At 41.1% G+C, this 19,562-nt stretch overlaps 1 protein-coding gene across 3 annotated transcripts in view; it reads right to left on the reverse strand.

Annotated features, from left to right (window-relative positions):
- The window catches only part of LOC123756358 (uncharacterized), a 227,956-nt gene that overhangs the window by 5,693 nt on the left and 202,701 nt on the right, over window positions 1-19,562 (reverse strand). For 2 of the 3 annotated variants that reach the window (XM_069331241.1, XM_069331239.1), the window contains exons 7-13: window positions 15,852-15,986; window positions 10,004-10,209; window positions 8,356-9,384; window positions 7,897-7,961; window positions 3,091-3,307; window positions 896-1,041; window positions 228-338 (exon numbers count right to left, since the gene is read on the reverse strand). In XM_069331241.1, coding sequence (XP_069187342.1) covers window positions 228-338; window positions 896-1,041; window positions 3,091-3,307; window positions 7,897-7,961; window positions 8,356-9,384; window positions 10,004-10,209; window positions 15,852-15,986 — 1,909 coding nt within the window. The remainder of the gene's footprint in view (window positions 1-227; window positions 339-895; window positions 1,042-3,090; window positions 3,308-7,896; window positions 7,962-8,355; window positions 9,385-10,003; window positions 10,210-15,851; window positions 15,987-19,562) is intronic. The other variant, XM_069331240.1, reaches the window with a different exon arrangement.

The following is a 19,562-nucleotide window of genomic DNA, read 5'->3' on the forward strand; positions in this document are numbered from 1 at the left end:
TTAACCTAGCCCTAAAATAACACATAAATGTTTTGTATATGACCTAGGATGTAACTATATGTAAGGTTTGGTCTAGGATAGGTTATGTCATGTTTAGGATCAGTTAGATTTGACTTTTGTTTCGCTCGATGTTTAAAGTTAATTTATGATTTTTGCTGGTAGTGATTATAACTATGGGATGGTATTAACAAGTGTCGTTGATGTAAGGTAATAATAAGTTGGGTTACCTTCTCTCTCCGCTGCTTGATGAAGGGGCTAATATAGGTCTCTGGGTTGATGCTGAGCTCAGCCAAGATGATGAAGTTCTCCCCCATGTGATGTTTGGTCTCCAACGTGCACTGCTCAAACACATATAAACTCTAATTACAATTTAGTTGGTTGTAATTTGGGAAAATTATCACATTTCGTCAACAACATCCCCTAATGTTACTTAGAGTTAAATGATGTCTGCTGTATTTTGGATGAGCTGAATCAAGTTTTATGGGAGGGTTCAAAGTTAATAATTGTGAAAGGTTTGTATAAACAAGACTATTAAAAAAAAGTATTTGACGTTGCATGGTTGTTTGACGAACACTCACTCAAATACCAATATATATGTGCATGTTCTTGTATGTTTTGCTAGAATTAAATTATTGATTGCACAATTGCAATTATTTGCCATGCATTATAGGGTATGATATGGCATAAATTGTGGGGAACCTACAACTAGTTAACTCGAAAAATCTGGATAATTATAGCAGAAATATAGTTCTCTCTCTCTCTCTCTCTCTCTCTCTCTCTCTCTCTCTCTCTCTCTCTCTCTCTCTCTCTCTCTCTCTCTCTCTCTCTCTCTCTCTCTCTCTCTCTGCTTCTTTCACTATGTCTCTTTGTCTCGCGTTCACTCTCTTGCTCTTACCTTGAATCCGTAATCTTTAATGAGAATTGTCTCAAGGATCTTGACAGCTTCATGTTCATTGACTGAAGTGTGGGGCTGCAGGATCTTCACTTCCCCCCGGCTGTAACCCAGGAATAGGTAGATTCCGGGTCCCAGGTCATACTCTTCTGTAGCGAGTGGAATGCATAGAAAATAAATCATAATTAAATCATTCACACGATGAGAGTGAGATGCCATGTTAAAGAGGAGTTGAAGAGGAGAAAAATGTTTCTCAAGTTTTTGCATGATGAGAAGAAAAAGAGCCTGATGAAAGAGGAGAGACGGAGATGCAAGTCTTAGAGGGAGTAATGGAGAGTTGGTGAGAAGGGTGTCTGTTAGGAGGAACGTATCGGTGAGAAGGGTGTCAGTATGGAGAAGTGTGTGTGGGTGAGAGGGGTCCTTGAATGAAGGAACCTAATGCTGTAAAGTGTTTTGAATGCCAAAGGAAACTTCGTAGGAATATATAAAAAGCTAAAATATTAATGTTAAACGTAAAGAGCCGTCGAGAAAAGAATATGAAACAATTAACAACGCAATAAAACTTTATATCTTGCTTCTCAATTTTTTGCATGACGAGAAGAAAATGGTGCAATAAACTGCAAAACGAATATTGACAAATAAAATATTTTGTCGAGTAATTGTTGAGCGCAATTGAGGCTTTGCTTATTTTATCATGAAACAGAGACATTAACACATTCTAGACTGTAGCTACAAAAATGCATATACATTTGTAAATAAAAATATTTTATACATGTACATATGCACATGTAACCTAGTTCACTGATATGCAGGAATTTACATACAGTTTATCCAACACACACTCGCGAGCACACACATACACTGTATATTCCTTGACTGTCAGAAGGCATTTGATACGGTCCCGCATGAAAAACTACTCAAACTGGAAAAGCAGGCTGGCGTATCTAGAAGATTCCTAAGGTGGGTCAGAGATAATCGTTCAGGATGGAAGGAAAGGGTTACAGTGAGAACAGAGACATCAGAGTGGAGAGAAGTTACGAGTGAAGTACCACAAGGGTCGCTTCTAAAATCCATCCTGTTTCTAATATATTTTTGACCTGACTGTGGAAATTGGTTTCTTCATATCAGTATTTGCAGATGATACAAAACTAATGAGAAGAGTAAGGTCAGGGGTTAGATTGTGATGCACTGGACGCGGATTCGGATACACTTCAGAAGTGGTCTGAAAAATGGCTGCTATAATTTAACCCAGACAAATGCAAAGTTATGCGGGTCAGTACAGGAGTATGAAGACCAGTACAGCCATCCAGGATGAAGGGAAGATAAATTCTTCAATCAGAAAAGGAGAAATACCTGGGAGTGGACATAACCTCAAAGCCAGAAGTCCAGATAAGCAGAATAACAACAGATGCATATGGCATACTTGGCAACGTCCGTGTATCTTTCAGAAACTTGGATAAAGGGGCTTTCCGAGCTCTATATACATCGAAGGTGAGACCCACTGTTGAATATGCATCCCCAGCATAGAACCCTTACCTGAAAAAGAACAAGAAGAAACTAGAAAATATCCAAAGATATGTAATGAGACTCGTTCAGTAGCTGAGGGAATTGAGCTATGAGGAAAGACTTGGAAAACTGCACCTTTCAATACTGGAGGAAAGGAGAGATAGGGGGAACATGATAACAACATATACGATTCTAAGGAACATTGACAAGGTAGAAAAAGCAGCGTTGTTCAAGGCTAGGAACAGCAGAACGATGGGGTCATAGATGGAGAACTCGAGGCGCAAATGAGATAAAGAAACATCAGAAAGATCATTTTCTGTGTTAGAGCTGGCAATAAACGTAATAAGTTAGATACAGAAGTTGTTAAAAAATAATAATTAATGAATTCTCAATATTTTAATCGATTCGAAATGTTAAATATAAATATGAGAAACGCGTGAAAAATGAGTCACTGCATTAATCCAAGAACATTCGGAGGGCAGGGAGCTTAGCTCGACCCTGCAAGCACATCTAGGTGAGTACACACACACACACACAAAAACACACACTACACACACACACCCACACACACACGCACACACACACACACACACACACACACACACACACACACACACACACACACACACACACACACACACACACACACACACACACACACACACACACACCATCTACACGTCCTACCTCACCTGGATTGGGCCTCTGGCATATGAAAGCACCATTGTAGCAGACGCACAAGCCCCTGTAGGCCAGGTAGTAGGGCGCGGTGTGTGGGTAGAGAGCGCGGGAGGTGTTGCACGCCTTGGTGTCCATGCACGTCAAGGTAGTGCATTTAGCCTGAGGTTCCCTGTCCTCGTCGGTCAAGATGCAGTGACAGAGTTCCGAGCAGTCAGTGTCCTTGTAATGCTGCAAGACCGACAGTAAAAAAGTGAGAATGAGACAGGCAAATAGCGTAGGTGGGATGTTAATTAATGTCTGTTTGAAGTGTTTAAACACGGAGTTAATCCTTTAGAACAGGTACGGTTGGGAGTCTTTCCTTTTACCTCATGTCTCTGTTCACCTGTTCACCTCTGTTCCCTGGAGTTAGGTGACTGTTATGGGTTGCATCCAACAGAAAACTGGTCATTGGCCTAGGGCGGAATTGGACAATATGAAACCAAAACTATTCCAACGATTCGAAACCTGGTGACGTTTTCACTAGTATTCTACAGTGTCACATGGTTTCAGATACGATACCATATAACCTTCAGATACGATACCATATAACCTCCATATAAGATCGAGGCCTCCATATAACGTATAATGTGGATATGTAGATAATTATTATCATTATTACCAATAGTTATTTAATTTTTTTTAATAATTTAAATTTTTAATAATTATTTCAAATTTTAATACTTATTTAGTTTTTTAGATACTGAAACTGTTATTTTATTATGAATTTTACTAATAATAATTCTAATAATAATCAATGAATAATAATTACTATTGTTCACTGATATATTTTCTTCATATTGTTCTAGTCATACTGACGCCCAATCACAATAATTACATTACCTTTCTCATGATAAATATCTTACCTGTCTCGTGATAATTATCTTCTTCGTAATAATTATTTACCATTTCCTGTCTCAATTATACCTTCTGTAAAATTCTTATTATTTTTCATTCGTAACTACCAAAAAAAAAGAGAATAACTGTACCCTCGCTTATGTTTTGAACAAAGACTGTTTGGTGGTCATAATTAGAGTGGGAACATAAATACACGCAAAAGTTTCCAATAATTCATTACGGATCCTCTCAAGAATAATTCAAGAGGTTTGCAAACGTATAAGATCCAACGCAAGGAAATTGTTATGAGATTTGCAACCGTATAGGATCCAACGCTAGGAAGTTTGAAGAGATTTGCAACCGGTAAAAAGCTAAGACAGAAGCAAGATGTGCATTGTGAGGCCAGACACAGCTCAGGTCCGTCCTCCAACTTTCTCAAAGGACCATTTAATACCAACTTATAGACAGGTAAACTTAAGTGAAAATGAGTTTACAGTTTGCTTCAGTTTTAAGACTTAATCGTTCGGTGCTACAAGTGTACATATAACATCCCGTCCTACTAATAGAACGTCGCATTTTGACGTATGCTCTATCTAAAGCCAAATAATGTCGTACTAGAAAATGGTAGCTGCTCGCGAAATTGACATCCTGTCCCGTTTTCTGTTCGTGGGTCCTCTGATAGGTTAGGATAAGGCATTTCATTCACCATTCATTCTAGGAGACTCAAACCGCGGACCGAAGCTGGTATGTGAGGCCGAAGCTCTATCGACCGAGGTATTGACTAGTATTAATAAGTAAAGTTAAGACTACTTTTCTTATTTTTTAGAATAAGGTACTTTAGTACGACAGTTTCTTGACGTTGGGAACGCTCACGAGAGCACACTTAACTATCAACAGCCAGTTAACACCCGGTCACACTCTGCCATCCTCGAGACCAAGACGAAATATCCAACATACTTCCCCCTCAGCCATAGGAGACAAGTGACCTGCAGAGGGCCTACTGGTCCATAGTGAGGTGCTTCCTCATACTCTTTGCTATATATTCTGCAGCTCACACCAAAGTATCAGCCCATATAGACAGCCCCGCTCCTGTGCCAGGTAAGTCCACTTCGGGCTCACCATAGCCCGTGCTACTTGGAACTTTTGTTCCGAGTAGCTGAATCTAAAACAACAACAACCAAAGTATCAAGCCCAAGTAACCCGTTACACCTCCTTCTTGAAGCTCATGCCTATGTTGATAACTGCACTTTAACTTTTACATATGAAAAGATGAAATATCTAGTCCTGGCCCAGTCTGGTTGGACTGGTTTGAACATCAGAGCCTTCAACGAAATATTGATGGACTTGCTCTTATGTATAAGGCTAATATTCTCAACGTCCCTTATATGGCCCAACATCGTTGAAACTGAAAGGTGGCACCCATAACACAAGGCGCTCAGCCATCAACAGCCTCATGTTAGTAATACCTGTCTCAAGAACATTTCTCCATCAGCGATCATTCGTTCCTAGGCTGACTTGACTCTGGAACGTTGATAACCGTGAAATCTGGCAAACAGTTGGCTCTTGGCTCATCCTGTGCCCTATGTGATAGTTAACAATAAAGTTAGTTTATTTCTAATGGATACAAATAATATCAAACAAATGAGTTTAGGGGCAGGCTTCAGATGAGCTGATGTAGGATAACATCTCTTGCTTGCAGTTTCACTAGGAACATAAATACCATTCCTAATGATAAAACAGAGAGAGAGAGAGAGAGAGAGAGAGAGAGAGAGAGAGAGAGAGAGAGAGAGAGAGAGAGAGAGAGAGAGAGAGAGAGAGAGAGAGAGAGAGAGAGAGAGAGAGAGAGAGAGAGAGAGAGAGAGAGAGAGAGAGAGAGAGAGAGATAGAGAGAGAGAGAGATAGAGATAGAGAGAGAGAGAGAGAGAGAGAGAAGGTGGGAGGGAGGCGGGGTGGAAGGAGAGAGAAACACATTAATCTAGTCTAATGCTATATCAGACCTTGAGTAGAAACCATTTGGGAAATCTGGAGAGTCAAAATTCAGATTTAATCTCCTTCCCGACAACGTTAAACTTCTCTGAAGATTACAAAGGTAGAACGAGAGAGAGAGATGTTGTTGTTTAAGATTTGCTACTTGGATCAAAAAAGTTAAAAGTAGCACGGGCTATGGTGAGCCCGTAGTGGACTTTTTTATATGAAAGAGAGAGAGAGAGTGCAAGGGGAGAGAGGGAACTATCACGGGAAAGCGTCAAGCCATTATGTCTATACAGCACTTGGACGGGATAAGGATTTGGGATGGGACGGGGGGAAGGAATGATGCCCAACCACTTGGACGGCCGGGGATTGAACGCCGACCTGCATGAGCGAGACAGTCGCTCTACCGTCCGACGCAAGTGGTTGGGCACCATTTCTGTTCCCCGTGCAAGAGAGTGCGAGGTGTACGACAGAAAATGTGCACTGGATATGAATAGAATTATTAAATCTGAACTCGAAACGTAACAATAAACATTATTGTAAGATAAAATATATAGAATAGAATAACGAAAAAACAAGGAAAAAATAAAGATATGAAGAAAAAGGAGACGAAGACTATATGAAAATGACGAAGAAAAAAACTAAATGGAAAATAAACTATATAGATAGTCCCGTTTTCCCATCGTTTTGTAAAACCAAAACACATAGTTCCCAAAAATGCCGTCGCTAACAGAACCCAAAATGTCATTCGTCTTGCTTCCTGGGGCTTCAAAGGGGTCAAGAGATCACAGAAACTTCAACAGATTTTCCCACTGGTAAAGTTCTGAATAAAAATACTGATATATGCGTATACCTTTGGTAGGGTCTCGGTAATACAGTGCCTGCGTTATTGATTAGTACCTGAGAATAGTCCTAGTACGCTAGTACACTGACTAGTACACTAGTACACTGGCTCGAATCCCGTCCCGTATATTATATATATGTATAATTTAATTTTATATATTTAATTTAATTTGGTGCTCTCGGAACTTACTAAATTAGCTCCATGACCACTCAGTCCCCGGCAACACTCGTGGTGTACTTAATTGGGCACTGTTTTTCATCAAATTCTGGTGCATGTACAGGTCGTACTAAGCCTGGAAATGTGAAAGAAAGCTTGAATGGTCCCCAAGCCATATGACCTCTATGATCCGACCGGGATTCGAACCAGCATTGCCAGGAATCACCCTCCTGGCGTACACTGTACCATAACCTCTTCATCTACTCCTATTATACAACACCTATTATACTACCACTACTAACCACTTATATTAGTACCCCCACTATTAGTACTATTAATAATGATAAAAGAAATATTAATAATTTTTACAATATCGATGGCAACAGTATTATAATGAGAGATAAGTAAGTACTGTTTAATTCTATTGCGAAATATATAACGCCTTCAAAGTTTAAACAGTGAAGGTTAATTAATCGATTGCACCTAAACACTCATGATTAATCAACTGAGCTTTAACATTCGCGCTTAAACTCAAACCCACAACTAAACTACGGACTCATATCTTCACACTCTTTCAAGACTCGGCTCCAGATATATAACTTTGAGAAAGATTTAAGAACAAACTTAAGCACAGATGTAGGCATCAGAACCGGGTATTGAACTTTGGCATAAACTTAGGCAAGACCGAAACATAAACTGAGGCATAGAATCAAGTATAGACCGAGGCATAGACCTAATAATAGACTAAGGCATAGACTGATGCATAGACTGAGGCACAGACTGAAACACAGATTAAGGCATAGACAGATGCATAGACTGAGGCATAGATTGAGGCATAGACTGAGGCACAGACTGCAACACAGATTAAGGCACAGACTGCAACACAGATTAAGGCATAGACAGATGCATAGACTGAAGCATAGACTGAGGCACAGACTGAGGCATAGACTGATGGTATAGACTTTTGACTCACCCGTTTGTAGCCACCTTCAGGAATGCTCAGAGTTGTCATGTCTCCTATCTTCATGGAGCAGGAACCTAAAGGGAGACGGAAGAGGTGGATGAAATGTATATAGTTTTTTATTCCATTCAGATAATTTTATTTAGCTCTGACTAAAACTTGATCGAAGTCTGTGGCATTGGCTTAACGCCTTGTGGAAGCTTGTTTATATTGAACCTATCTAGACATAATGCTTCATCTCTAATGGTTTAAGAGATATTAACGGATACTTTATGGTAGGGTTTGGGGTCCTGAGAGAGGGCTGACAATGAAGTGTCTGGATTCATAAGATTTGGCTCCTTGGTTACAATAAAGTATTTTGATAAAGTAGCTTAAGTGTAAGTTACGTTCATGCATGGGACCAATATGAGTAAAGGGTGTTTACGGTTCGTGGGTGTTCTTATATTTCGTATAAATCGTGTAGATATTTACGTCGAGGGACAGTAGTGGCGAAGACGGCGGTGATGTTGGTGGCGGCAGTTGGGACGCCCGCGGGCATGGGTGGCGGTGGAGACGTTACTGCGACGTAGAATGGTGGCGTGATGTAAGACGGTTGGGGTACCTCAGGATGGTAGGGGGGAGAGCGGGTTCTAGCCTCTCTCTCTTCATCGGGAGAAAGACGATTCGGATCTACACCGATGATCCATTTGCCATGCGGTTTGTTCAAACGGGGTCTTGGTCTATTATTCTCAATGTGTCTCCCGGTTTCTCGGCTGGGCACGATCTCGCCCTCTCGCTCTCCAATATCAATGGGAGTTCCGCGGTGTCCCGGCTCCCCTCGGGGTCTACTACCGTGTATTTTACCATTCGGATTGTAAATATTTATTCCATTGCGGCCGGGACTTCCAATGATATCTGTTGGTCGGTTGCGGTTCCGTGGATCTGCGCCAGGTTCCCCTTGATCTACATTTATCTGAAACACGTTGCTGCGGTCTTTACCGAGGATACTAACCCCTCTGTTTGGGTCTCTACCAATCGTAGAACCAAGACCGCTGCGGTGTTGGCCGATTATAATACCTGTGTTTCGGTTTTTTACTCCGTTGTGAGTTGGCCAGCCTTTCTCGGGGATTTCATCCTTGTCTTCCGTTGGGTAACGCAAAGTTTTGGTGCCATCTATTTGGTAGCCGCCCCTGTTGTGGCTACCTAATTGCCCCGTGGGGAGAGGAGGCTCCCCATTCCGGTCGTAGGCTGGGCGAATCCTGCCTCCGTGTCTCCACAACGAGCGATCAATCGCGTAAGTTTCAGAGGGACGAGGACCCTGGTCAGTTTCTTGATTGTACCGTAATGATCCGTAGCTGTCTGGAGGTTTTCTGTAGTCCATGTCTCCGGACGTAGGCGGAATGTACTGCGGGTAAGGATCGGGCGTGGCCTCGGTCTCTGTTGTCATCTCACGAAACAGCTTTTCCAGCGTCTCGATCTCGCCATTGTTGATTCTATCATGCAGTTCGAGGTGGGATTCGACTGAGAAACAAGATAAATAAAGATACTGATTAGTCTTTTATAAACAATGCAAACAGCTAATGACTGAACAGCCATTGTTAGCTGTCAGTGTTAGCACCAAACGAATAATTTGCCAAATATATAATAAATTATTCGTGAAATTTTAACTGACATAATATTATTATTTCTTCATTGCCAACACAATTAGTTATTTTTATATTATTGCTTCTAATAATAACCATTAAACTCTTTCACAATCAATAATATTATTATTTTTGTAACGTTAACTACCATTCAACACAACTAATGTAACAGGTCCATCCACTTAAACCTGTTGGCACAGCGACTGTCCTCGCTGGACAGTCATTATAACATTATAATAGTCATTATAGGACAAAATATTCGTCAATGAATATTTTGTTGTATATAACTTTATTCAAGTTAACCTGATCAGACCTAGCCTAACCAAACAGAAGCTAGCATTAACCTAGCCAACTTTAGCATGACTCAGTCATACCTAGCATAACTTAGCCTGACAACAAAATTCAGCCTAACCTACCATAACTCAGTCTAATCCAGTCTAACTTAGCAAAAATCTATCGTAACCCAACCAAACGTGTCACAACGCCACCAAACTTACTGACGCAGGGGTTGGACCAGAGGAGCTTCTGCCAGGTGTAACAGTCGTGATGGTGGAGGAAATCTGTGCCTTTACACACACAAGTGGCGTGAAGTTCTGTGCCCAGGATGTTCATCACTGCTTGCTGACAGTTCTCGCTCTTGTCTGAACACCGACCCGTCATGGCGTCCGCTGCGCACTTCTGCTCATACTCTCGCAGTTTCTTGCTGTGAGGGAGGAAGAAAAGGTACGAGAGGAACAGTGAGTGCTTGGTTTTGATGAGCACGAGTGCGTCGTTTGGGTGAGAGTATATACATTGAAAGACCGTGTACAGAGTCCATGTACATAAGTCCGTCAGTGAGCGACTGTAGGTGTGCGTCCAGCACAGAGTGTCTTAAGAGCTTAATGTAGTTCATTAGAGTCTGTAATGAAAGTCTGATACTACCTTATTAGCTAAGTAAGGAAATATGTTCAATAAAGATCACTATTGGTTTGTGTAAACATGTTCTTATACGGCGTTGGGAGAAAGGGGAAGTAGGTAAAATGGGTAGATAGGGAGAAAGGATAGTAAGGAGGAAAGGAGAGATAGTGAAAAGGAGAGATAGAGAAAAGGGGAGGTAGGTAGGTAACTTGACAGGAAGCAAGGTTGGTAAATTAGGAATGTAATTAATTATACCTCACGGAAATATCTTATGGCTTTGATGAATATTACTATGGGTGGGAAATACTTAAACTAGTAGGAAAAGGGGCACTTATGCAGTAGGGGGGTGGGGTGGGTAAGGGACACTTCAATAGGGGGGATGGACACCATGACTCAGAAGGGACAATATGGCTCAGGAAGGGGAGCCCTATAATGCTGGAGGTGAGAGGAGGAGGATGGCAGGGGGAAGGGGGAAGCCCTATAATGCAGGAGGTGAGAGGAGGAGGATGGCAGGGGGAAGGGGGGAGCCCTATAATGCAGGAGGTGAGAGGAGGAGGATGGCAGGGGGAAGGGGGGAGCCCTATAATGCTGGAGGTGAGAGGAGGAGGATGGCAGGGGGAAGGGGGGAGAAGTACAACTACTATTAACTACAATGAAGAGAATTCCTATCACCACACTACCACAGCACATCCCCCCCACACTACTTCCATACTCTACTACCACATTCTCCTCCACACTACCACATTCTCCTCCACACTACCACAGCCTACTCCACGCTACCAAGACCTTTCTGCCCTTGTTAACATTCCTCCTAGCACGATCCAATTTTTACGTCAAGGGCAATTTCTCACATTGGCCGAATTATCATAACAGCGAAATGTAGGTAGTCAATGGGCCAGTGTGCTGCACTTCCGGCTGCCGTCGTGAATTATAATGGGGGGGGGGATACTGCTCAGTTCTACACGCTTTGTGTGTGTGATCAGCATTGCTCCCCTGTGCACCCGCTCTGTACGTTCTGTGAGTGCTCAGAAAGGCTTACGTGTGCGTTCAGTTTCAAGAGGACATTTTCAGGTGAAAAAAATGCGCGCCTCCCGTACATGTAATAATGTACACATACTCTCGTTTTCTCTCTCTCTCTCTCTCTCTCTCTCTCTCTCTCTCTCTCTCTCTCTCTCTCTCTCTCTCTCTCTCTCTCTCTCTCTCTCTCTCTCTCTCTCTCTCTCTCTCACGCAAACATATACACACACAGGCACTCACGTTCGGAATTCTCAGTCCACGGACCCGGAATTGATTCCCGGCTTAGCCAGAGACAAAGGACCCAAGTTTCGTCCCCCTGATGCACCTGTTCACCTAGCAGTGAAATCGGTATCTGGGAGTTAGCTGCTGCGGCCTGCATCCTATGGATGCTTGTGTGTGGAAGAGAGAGAGAGAGAGAGAGAGAGAGAGAGAGAGAGAGAGAGAGAGAGAGAGAGAGAGAGAGAGAGAGAGAGAGAGAGAGAGAGAGAGAGAGAGAGAGAGACCTGGAAGTTAGTCAGCTGTCACGGGCTACTTCCGGGTGTGTGTGTGTGTGTGTGTGTGTGTGTGTGTGTGTGTGTGTGTGTGTGTGTGTGGTGTGGGGAAAAAATAGTAGTTAGTAACAGTTGATTGATTGACAGTTGAGAGGCGGGCCGAAAGAGCAGAGCTCAACCCCCGCAAGCACAACTAGGTGAATACAACTAGGTGAATACACAAGGAACCTGTTCACCAATCGACCAGCATTTCGGTGCGGGACCTAAAAGCTGTACCTCATCTTCCTCGAACACAAACGGATGAGTATAACTAGCTAAGTAAACTCAAATACACTTACACATATACTCACGCAGAGTTTAACATACTAAGAAAACTAGCAACACATTTAAAATTAAACACGTTGAATATCACGAAGTCAAAAACGCTAAAATATAAGGCATTCAATTCTTCAGTGCCAAATTGGCCCCCCCCTTGAATGTTAAATACTTCCTCTCATCATTTAACAGTGTACACACTTCCGCCAATATCGCAAATGCCAGTGCCGCGAATATCAGGTCAGTTCGTGACGTTCCTTCATGCCTGAAATTGACGAGAAAACTTAATCACTGTAAGTGTGTGTTTGGGGAGGGGTTGGGGGGTTTGGGGACGGTGTGTGTGTGTACCTGTGTGTGTGTGTGTGTGTGTTTTGAGGCATTTATATCTCAAAACATTCTAGTTCTGACATTCTTGCTTTTGGAGCTATGGACAAAGGTGGTTTCCAGAGCGTCTGAATCTATCGCATTCCACTTGTCTACTCCCATACTGAAAGTAACGCTACTTTTTACGTAAATTTTGGATTGCGTGATGACCTGACATGCTGGGGGATAACAAAGAACGTGACTTACTCTACGAGAGGTCAAGCTAAGTAGGTGACCTTGAATCGATTGTGTAAACTGCGTTCATCAGGTGGATTTCTTGGGTCTTTGAAGAATCGTTTTTTTTTGTTAAATAATATAATCAAGGCAAGTCTGAAGGGTAGGAAAGTGCTGCAGGTGTGTGTGAAGGGATAATAAGGGTTGGGTTTATGTGTTAGTATGTGTGTGTGAGTGTGTGTGTGTGTGTGTGTGTGTGTGTGTGTGTGTGTGTGTGTGTGTGTGTGTGTGTGTGTGTGTGTGTGTGTGTGTGTGAGGGTCGAGTAGGGTGGGTTAGGGAATAATTTATGTGTGTGAGGGGGAGGTAGTTTATTTCTGTGTGAGGGAATGGGCGGGGTTTTTGTGTGGGGTGGGGTGGGAGGATAATGTGAAGTTGTTGTATGGGATTGAGTGGGCCCAACGTGTGACTTGTGAGAGTGAACGTTGAGGCGAGGGTGTGGTATATATGTGGAGTGGAATGCTAGGATGTTGGTGTGCTTGCTGGGAGGAATATGTGGGACGGTCTATGGGATGCAAAGGATTCATGTATGATTGGATGTGTTTATGATTGTAGGTGTATGTGTTTATGTATGTGCGTGTATTTGTGTGTGTGTGTGTGTAAGGGAAGAAGTGGAAAGATAGAAATAGGGAGAGGCTGAGAGAGAGAGAGAGAGAGATAAAAGACAGGAGTTGAGGGTGGATATTGCCTGGAATTTTCAGATTAAGTCCAGGTATTTCATCAGTATAGCGTGCCTCGTCCGTGAGGAGAATAACACAAGACCAGACCCACGCATAAAACGTCAGGAATTAACTTCTGCCAAAGATAAGAGCTCATCTAGAAGGTAGAACAATGGACACAATAGGCACACCTCCATTAAGATGCTCCTCCTCATGCATACTATAGGATTTTAAGCCTTCTTTCGTATTGTATGCCATTCTTTTGATCTGTACTTTTAGATATTTCTGTCTTCTTGAGTGCCTATTCCCAACAAAAAAGCCACCCAAGTCTGAGAATGTGATGTCTACTCACTTAAAAGAGGTATGCAGGCTGATTCATTAAAATACCTAAGTATTTGTTTAGGAACTATAGACAAATAAATAAATAAATTAATTAATTAATAACTTGGCATACATGAAAACTGAGTTTCAAAATCAAAATCAAAATTACTTTGATAATTGGTGAGGTAAACACAGCGCCGTGCAATGTTCCGAAATTACTATACAATTCTCAGTTGTGGATTCTTCAACGTTGTAAAAACAAGAATGGGTTAAATGGATTGGACTAGGCGGGAGAAGATTAGTTTAGGTTATGCTACTGTAGTTCAGTTTAGGTTAGTTTATGTTAGATTAGCTTACCAACATCAAATCATATCAGATGCCACTCTATCCTCACTGGACGTTAAAGTGACCGTAGACAGTATGCCCATGTACTGTGCACCTGGCTAGGAGTCATGGAATTAGATATTCATCAATAATTATTAATAATCACAGGTTCTTAACATTATTCGGAGCCTAGATACTGGTGTTATACTCGATATACTTAAAACAGAGGAGATCGCGCAACTCCACCAAGGAGTACATAAAGTAAAGGCAACCAATAACAGACCAATAGCACTAATATCACACACTGTAAAGATCTCTGAAAGAGTGATAAGAAGCAAGATCACAAAACACATGGAGTCACAGCGTCTACATAACTATGGACAACATGGGTTCAGAACAAAGCGCTCCTGTCTCTCACAATAACTATAGACCACTGTGAAATGATCGAAGCTGTCAGGGAGGACATGCAACATGCTTATGTAATATTCACACATTTCTCGAAAGCTTTCGACAGCTGTGAATTTGGTGTCATTGCACACAAAATGCCCACAAAAGAAATTAATAACAAAGTAAGAAGATAGTCTTTAATTCCCCAACGAATAGAATCGAGAGTGTAATAGTCAACAAAGTAAAATCCGTATCGTCAACCGTCGTCGTCTCAATTCTTCGCCTTTATGTTCCTTCAACGTCTCGCCAAGTCATAAAAAGAATCACTGTTCTCTCTACCGTCCAACCATGAGGTCCCGTCTCCTCCTTTCTTGTCCTTCCTTAAAATGACTTTCATTGCACTAGTCACTGTTCACCTCTGACTATCTACTCACAACTTCCTTGGTAAAAAAATTCTGTATTTACCAGACAAACATGCGAGGTAGTTAGCTAGTTAATCACTTCTCGCATTTCTTCCTTCACTGTAATTTCAAACACACAATTGTTTCTCTCCACCATAATAGCCTTGATTTTGTTCACATTAACTTTTTAACACTTCTCGTACACACAGCAATAAAACTTTCATCTAATCTAATAATTTTTTCTCATTCTTTGCTAAATAAAATTCATTGTATGCATTTTATTTCATGGGTATCTGACTCCTGTATGCATTGCATTTTCATACAATGCATCTGTATGCATTGCATTTTCTTTATGCATTTTATTACATACATATCAGACTCCAATCACTCCAAACATGAATCAAGTTCAAATCGATTTCAAATATTCTCACACACAGACTCGCCCCCTACTGACGTCGTCCATATATAAACTGAACAACTGAAGGGGACATCACACAGCCCCAGCGTACACACTTACGCTGATATCAAACCGGTAAATTATTGCACAGTTAATTCTTGAAGTGCACACCTTTCTTCATGCAAGCTTTGCATACATGTTCCTGATTCTCCTGAGTACTTAGCTCTTAACTGTCATAAGACCCTTTGGTGTCCCGTCACATTATGTACAGTTTCTCAACCCTTACTTGTCTCCGCTTTCCTTTCTCTTTCCCTTCCAATTAGTCTTAATTCCTTTCTGTTCATACTCACACTCGCAGCGACTGGCTCTAAAGCTTACGACATAGCGCTGCTCCATTGTTCACCAACCATGTGGCTTCTTAACAGTTGGTCATCTCTCCATCTCTCTCTCTCTCTCTCTCTCTCTCTCCGAATTGCCTCTGGTACCCGCCCTTTCATGCAATCTCCTACCCCACCATCAACTGCTCCTCCAGGCACTGTACCTGCAGACGCGGTTCTGGCGGCATTGCTCGGCGATCTTGTGGCACTTCATGGGGTCCCGTCCAGCGTGCCTCTCGGCGCAGGTTGGGTGTAGCTTCCTCATGGCTGTGAGGCACTCTCCGTCCGGATCACTTTGCCTAGGAGGAGGGTGAGAAGATTTTGTAATGGAATAATATAGCAAAATTCAAGTTTATTGATTGTTCAATATATATATATATAAAATATGCGAAAATATATATTATATATATATTATATATATATATATATATATATATATATATATACATATATATATATATATATATATATATATATATATATATATATATATATATATATATATATATATATATATATATATAGAAACACTTCTTATAAACTCCTCTCTCACTCTCTCTCTCTCTCTCTCTCTCTCTCTCTCTCTCTCTCTCTCTCTCTCTCTCTCTCTCTCTCTCTCTCTCTCTCTCTCTCTCTCTCTCTCTCTTTCTCTCTCTTTCTCTCTCTCTCTAATTAATACGGTTAAACCTGCTTTTGTAAAATCCTGCTCTCACGTTATCGCTCTTAATTACAGGTGTAATACATAAACAAAGTCCCAGGTTTACCAGCCGGAGCAAAACATAATAATCCTTTAACACACATTTTAGTAATGATAATGTTAACAAAATTCGGATTATTATTAACAATGAACAATTATTAAAAACTTACAAAAACGAAAAACAAAAAGAACACATGCACAAAATGAACAGAAACCTTAACCACCTAGAAATAACGCTAGCACGACACCACTGGGAACACCCAGCGCATAGGTTCGAACCCTCATCAAGGTTCCTGCTGGATTTGAACACTGCTATTGGAACTTCTGTTGGATTTGAACACAGATGCCTCTTTATCTCATCTCTGGTAATTTCGAACCCTTCCATGGCCTCCTGGCTTACTGCCACCTCTCCTAGCTCAAGGATATCATCTCGTTCTATTGTGAAGACCTCCAGGAATCTCTTGTTGAGTTCTTCACATACCTCTTTATTATTCTCTGAGTACCTCTCTTCACCCGTTTTAAGTTTCATCACCTATTCTTTCACTGTTGTTTTCTTTCTGATATGGCTGTGGAGCAGATTTGGATCGGTCTTGGCTTCGTTTGCTATATAATTTTTATACTGTCTCTGAGCGTCTCTTCTCACACTGACATACTCGACAGTGTATGACAGCGACAGTGTATAATCTTCTGACAGCGACAGAAGCTGCTCTCTCTATTATGTTAATGGTAGCCATGTTGTTGCTATCATATTCCTGTCTGGATCTTCTATCATTTGGTGGTGGTGGGGGGGGGGGAGGGGTTATATATGACTGCTACTATAAGTTTTTGCCCCCCAATTGCTATTGCATATGTTTTATGTATGTGTGTGATTATGAGAGTGAGTAAGCGTGACAGAAAACGAGAGTGAGATAGCGTGTTATAGTGAAATAAAACGCACCGCATTTTAGTCCTCTTGTGAGTGTGGGGGTGAGCGAGGGGGGGGGGTAGGGAGAACTTCGCCTCACCAGTTGCTAGAGACTTGTTCAAACTACCAGAGCTAACTAGCGTGAGTCAAACCATCAGGTTGCCCTGGATTTCAGTATTTTACTAAACTCCCTTCTTGAAATTTTAATTTGAAAATCAATAGCTGAGAATTTTTGGGTTCCAAATATCGATCTAGAAATATCGACATCAATATTTACATATACACATACATTCACACATATATGCAAAACATGTATGTAAATATTCGTGTGATGAAGCTTCATCAATCAGGCCTTGGGGCTTATAGTCATGATTCACTCCATAGGATTAATTTTTCTTCCTAGTAATTCCTACCTCAATCTTGCCTCTCTTCCTCCCCCTCCAATCTCTCTCCTCTGTCTTCCTACTTCACCCTCTCCCCTTTGCTACCTGTCAATATTTGCCTACTGTTTGCAGGTTTGTCAATAAGTGGTATGACCTCGATAGGACAATAGTGGTAAACACAACATTGTTAAATTCTAATATATATCATTATTTAATTGATTGTGTCGGGTACGGGAAGCCTGTATATATATATGCTCTAGGATTGTATCAAGGTCCCCCAAGGTCGAACTACCCGTCTTTCCCAAGATGCAACCCCTCGATAGTAGCATAACTCCCGAGTACCTATTTACTGTTGGGTAAGCAGCGCATTAGGTGAAAGGAAAGGTGCTTAACTATTTCTGTTCCGCTGGTAATCGAACCCAGAATCCATGATAATAAGCCGATCGTACCTAATAGCCAGAAGGTACTACTCGGCCTAGTATGCAAAGTTCGATTAGCCTAATAGACGGAGGGATTTTCGTTATTTAAACAAAATTCAATCGGTTTATTTGAAATAATATTATTGTATTATATTAAGAACATTTATTACTGACTTAATTATGTTAGTTTAGCTTTGGTTAAGATAGGTTTGGTTAGGTAGGTTAGGTTTGGTCATATTTATACGTTAGTTTTAACTCAAATAAAAATAAATGAACTCATTCATAATGTAATGGATAGCTTTATCAATTTTTAGGAAAAACATTTGAAAAATATATGACTCCAGGAAAACTTGGCCTATGAGGCAAATCGACCCTTGCTTAGTAAGCTAAGTAGCGTGTTCTGGCTATTACGTGCTGGGCTTAAGTTAATAATGATTTAAACATACACGAACATAAAATACGCAACTTAACGAATGTATCCAGACCGCGACGCACACACAACGCTCATGGGGCACTTAATGACACATGACATGATATGACATGACACACACATGAACGCCCACAGGATTTTATAACCTCTCACAAAGGAGCGCACAGTACTTGACGTGACACGCCTGACATTCACAAAACTTATGACAAGCTCAAGACTCAAGACATGAACACAGACACGCACAAGACTCCCATCACTCACACAGACACGCACAAGACCACCCACCCACACAAATTATATACCATGTCCCTAATCTACATTTGACCACAAGATAATGAGTGTCACAGGTAACTAATCTTATCTTCGACCTCTTGATGACCTTGCCTATTAATTCCCATTATAATCATTATCCTTGAATACTTTACTGCTCCGCTGGTGATCCATAAAGCTGTTATTAACCTGCTTCTGTCCGGGACATTATTTTCGGTCGAGCCGAAGCATAAGAGTTCACTCAGATGAGTTGTTTATATTGTATATATTGTATAAAATCTTTCTGGAATCGTTGTGATTTCTGTTAAGTCGTAATTATTGCTTTTATCAAGGTTATTGAATAAATGTTTATATTGATATAAATTTGATAATAATTGTGATAATCAATATTATTATTTTGATTAATATTCATAATATTATTATAATATTGGTAATATTACCATGAATAATATTGGCATGACTAATTTAAATGATATTAGATCATTTATATTAGTGATCTCTTCACTATAGTTATTGATGTTGGATCAACATATTCTTCCTCCTCGTAGGGTGGGTGGGGCGTGTGTGCAGGTAGGCTATGTACTCACCTAGTTGTAATTGTGAGGTTGAGCTCTGGCTCTTTGGGCCCGCCTCTTAACTCTCAATTAATTAACTTATTTTGTTTCTTTTTCCACACACATACACTCCTCCAGGAAGCAGCCTGTAGCAGCTGTCTCACTCCCAGGTATCTATTTTACTACTAGATGAACAGGGCCATGAGCGTGAAAGAAAC

The sequence above is a fragment of the Procambarus clarkii genome, chromosome 25, assembly GCF_040958095.1.
Source record: "Procambarus clarkii isolate CNS0578487 chromosome 25, FALCON_Pclarkii_2.0, whole genome shotgun sequence".
In the NCBI taxonomy this organism is placed as follows: domain Eukaryota; kingdom Metazoa; phylum Arthropoda; class Malacostraca; order Decapoda; family Cambaridae; genus Procambarus; species Procambarus clarkii.